At 31.8% G+C, this 3,558-nt stretch overlaps 1 protein-coding gene across 1 annotated transcript in view; it reads right to left on the minus strand.

Moving 5' to 3' along the window:
* Nucleotides 1-1,326: 1,326 nt before the first annotated feature.
* The window catches only part of LOC105618557, a 28,622-nt gene continuing 26,390 nt past the window's right edge, over nt 1,327-3,558 (minus strand). The window contains exons 5-7 of the mRNA XM_012200088.1: nt 2,720-2,912; nt 2,347-2,645; nt 1,327-1,881 (exon numbers count right to left, since the gene is read on the minus strand). Of these exons, the coding sequence (XP_012055478.1) occupies nt 1,327-1,881; nt 2,347-2,645; nt 2,720-2,912 (1,047 nt within the window). The remainder of the gene's footprint in view (nt 1,882-2,346; nt 2,646-2,719; nt 2,913-3,558) is intronic.

Consider the following 3,558-nt stretch of genomic DNA (forward strand, 5'->3'; position numbering starts at 1 on the left):
CTGACTTGTTTATTAAATATGAATGTTTAGAAATTTAATGTCGCATATTCTAGATAATTTACGATTACTACATTGTATAATATCGTTATGATAGTGACTTATTCTAGATTGAGAATGTTAATGAACCCATAGCAGCTACAAATTGTTGACCCCATGTGCGAATTTTAACTACGTGTGAAATAAATTTTATTTGATTTATTAACGTTTTTACGACATTGAAACTACATGAATTTTAAAGAACTGATTTATCTATTATTCGCAAATTTTTCTTATTAGAATTATCAAACAATTGTAAGTATTTTTAAAAATATTAACAAATATTTTATAATATTTTATAATAGTTAATTATTTGATTTATAATATTAATTTATGAACGATTTATTTTAAGAGTGAAAAATATTAACGGATTTCGTGAAAGAAAGTTAAAATGCAACTACATGTTCTTTAAAGTCGAGCGTCATGTATTTTCTACAATAAATATCATAAATGTTAATTTCACGAAATATATGACTATGTCACTATCACAAGTTGAAAGATGAATTGTTACATCTACATGAAATTATGATGAAAAAAAGGTTTCTTATTTGTAATGCTTTTTTTTATTAGCTCGTAATCAGCATACGTTTATACTTAATATTAATTATCGCTCATTTATTTCAGTTGTTAAAAGTTCTCCATTCGGCTTGAATTAAATAGCATGGTTCTTATTAAAGACAAAATTTTTCCGTATTTTAAGTTATCGTATATATAAGATGAAATAAGCGATTTACTAAATTATAATTAGAAAATGCAGCTGCCAATGTATGTCATATTCTCGTTATAAATATTCATGAAAGAAAAATATTTTAATCACGATCATATATGGAATATTCTTATAGTGACCGCATCTTTCCTTTTTTGATTAAATTGCTTGCATTAGACGTTAACGCGTTTCACGTTATATCCTCATTCGCATAGAATTTATGTAGCTACTTATAAAAGTACTCATTTCGAATCTAAGAAATCGTTGCCATCTGCTGAAATAGATAATCATAACTGACTATTACGATACCAACTATTCGTTATACGTTTTTTGTTAACCAATTAACGTAATTATATTCTTACATCACTAATATATCATTAACGAAGTAACATATAATTATATTCCTATGCCATTAGTATATCATTAACCGTTGTTCGCTGCATTTTTTTAAAATAATCCCTGACTACAGTCACATCTTTCGTTGCAATTTATCCAGAGGACGTTGCGTTCCCGACGACACAGTCAGAAAACTGACGATGATAATGTTGAGGGGAACCGGATGGGAGATTCTTCCTGGTGCCGCATTAACTCTCTTTCTCCTCGATCGGACTCACCTCATTCTGCAACAGCTCGAATTTCGGACTCAAGCTTGGCAGCATACCCCTGGTACTCGTTTTGATTTGACTGTACTTGTTGTAGATGTCCAGTGATTTCTTGCGGTCCATTTCGAGTGTCTCCTCGATCAGTCGCGGCGGGATGCTGCCCGCTCGTTTGTGACTCGGCACGAAGACGCTACCTTCCGGCTTGCGTGCCGTCGTCTTGTCCCCCTTGTGTTCTGGAGTCAGCGTGCCATTACCCAATTTACGTTGCTGCTCCTGGAACGCATCCTCCTGGACATCGTCCTTCAGCAGCACACCGGTTATTACGGGCTTGTTGTCTGTCTTGCTAGCAAAGTCGTTGCTCAGAGCTTTCTGTTCCATAATTTCGAGCTTATTGGGCGTTATGCCGTTCACTTGAAGATTCGGATTGGATTGCACGGCATCTGGAAAACTATTGATCTCCAACGAGTCTTCTCGCGTTGTCACAGCCTCAATGTCTTGTAGAGATGACATATTTTTTGATTTTCCGAAAAATTGTGGCTGAAAAGAAACAAATCTCTTCTATATTATCTTTTGCTATTATCATACACACACACACACACGCGCGCGCGCGCGCGCGCGCACGCACGCACACACACTATATTATAATAATTATATTAATACATACACACATATATATATATATATATATATATATATGTGTGTTATCTGGGGCAAAATAATTATCAATTGATTTACCTCATAATTTTATGCATAAAAATATTAAGACGCATTTATTAAAAAATAATAGTTTATGAAATATTTTATACTTTTATACTTTTGTTTTAATACAATAGAAAAAAAATCATGATGAAACATATAGTGAAATATTCACGCATAGAACTTTATTAGCTATCGAGTGGTTTGTTCTTTTTTATTTTATATCAAAATTAATAAAATAAAATTAGTGAAACGAATATACACACAAAAAGGAGTTCAAATGAATCGACTTATCTCTTTACTTACACTTTTATCTTCTTCCTCCTCCTCCTCACTGATAAAATTTCTAGAATCATCTAACAGTATTTTTTCTATATCTGGTGATTTATCGAATTCTACCCATTTCGATCGTCCCTCCAGTTTTCGCGACAGTACATCAGACTCGTAATTACCACCGTACATAGGATAACTAAGGTGACCGGAATCGTATTCGACCTGATTGCCGTAGCGGTAGCTCGGGTTGGCCGAACCTTGACTAGATACTGAAAGGTCTGATTGTGACAGACCGGTATTGGTGCTTCCAAACAGTCGTGTATTTTCGAAACCTGTGTGAGAAATGTGACAAAATAGAGAATAAATCACAAAAACAAGATATTATGTATGAAACTGAATGATTCACCTGAGAATCTATCATCTGATATTTCTTCTCTATGTACCAGAGCCTGTTGATCGGTAACAGCAGTGGTCACATCATTGGATGATCCTTTGTTACCCTCCGTCTCTTCCTTGTTATAATCTGGCTGTATTTCGACCACAAATGAACACCCGCTGTCCTTATATCTTGACGTGGGTTTATTATCCTCTGTCATTACCTGGAAGCAAATATAGTAAAATATATTACACAAATTGAATATGAAATGTACATTTTCTACACATACCTTTGTTAAAAATTATTATAAAATATTGAAACTGTGTAAAGTTCACATTTTTTTAATTTTAATTAATCTAAATTCTTTTATTGTAATTAATCTAATGTATTATCAATTTGAATAATTTATTTACATTTGAATTTTCAAACATAAATAAATTATTCAAATATTTAATAAATATAATTTTAGCCTGGCTACACACATTAAAGCTAAATTATAATGAACCAAGATAGTAACTGAAATATACTTATAGTAGTTCATTTTATCACACTAGCTATATATTAATAGATTATTAATTTATAAAAGCTATTAGCTTTCTAAAACTATATACCTAACATTACGAGAGATCAAAAAATATTCAGGTCATGACCCATCTCAACGTTTGTGTAACATTTTAGCATCACAATGCCGGATTAAAATAATTTTAATGCTTTGTTTATGTTTTAAGTAATTTTTCAAGTATCAAATCTCAATAAGCTTCTGCTAAAATCTCTGCTAAAATTAAATAAAAAATAAAGATCGATTCATAATCGGATCTTATATTCAAAATCATTTTAAATACAGTCTGTACATAATAAAAAATCGTATT

This window comes from Atta cephalotes (assembly GCF_000143395.1).
Source record: "Atta cephalotes unplaced genomic scaffold scaffold00017, whole genome shotgun sequence".
In the NCBI taxonomy this organism is placed as follows: Eukaryota; Metazoa; Arthropoda; class Insecta; order Hymenoptera; family Formicidae; genus Atta; species Atta cephalotes.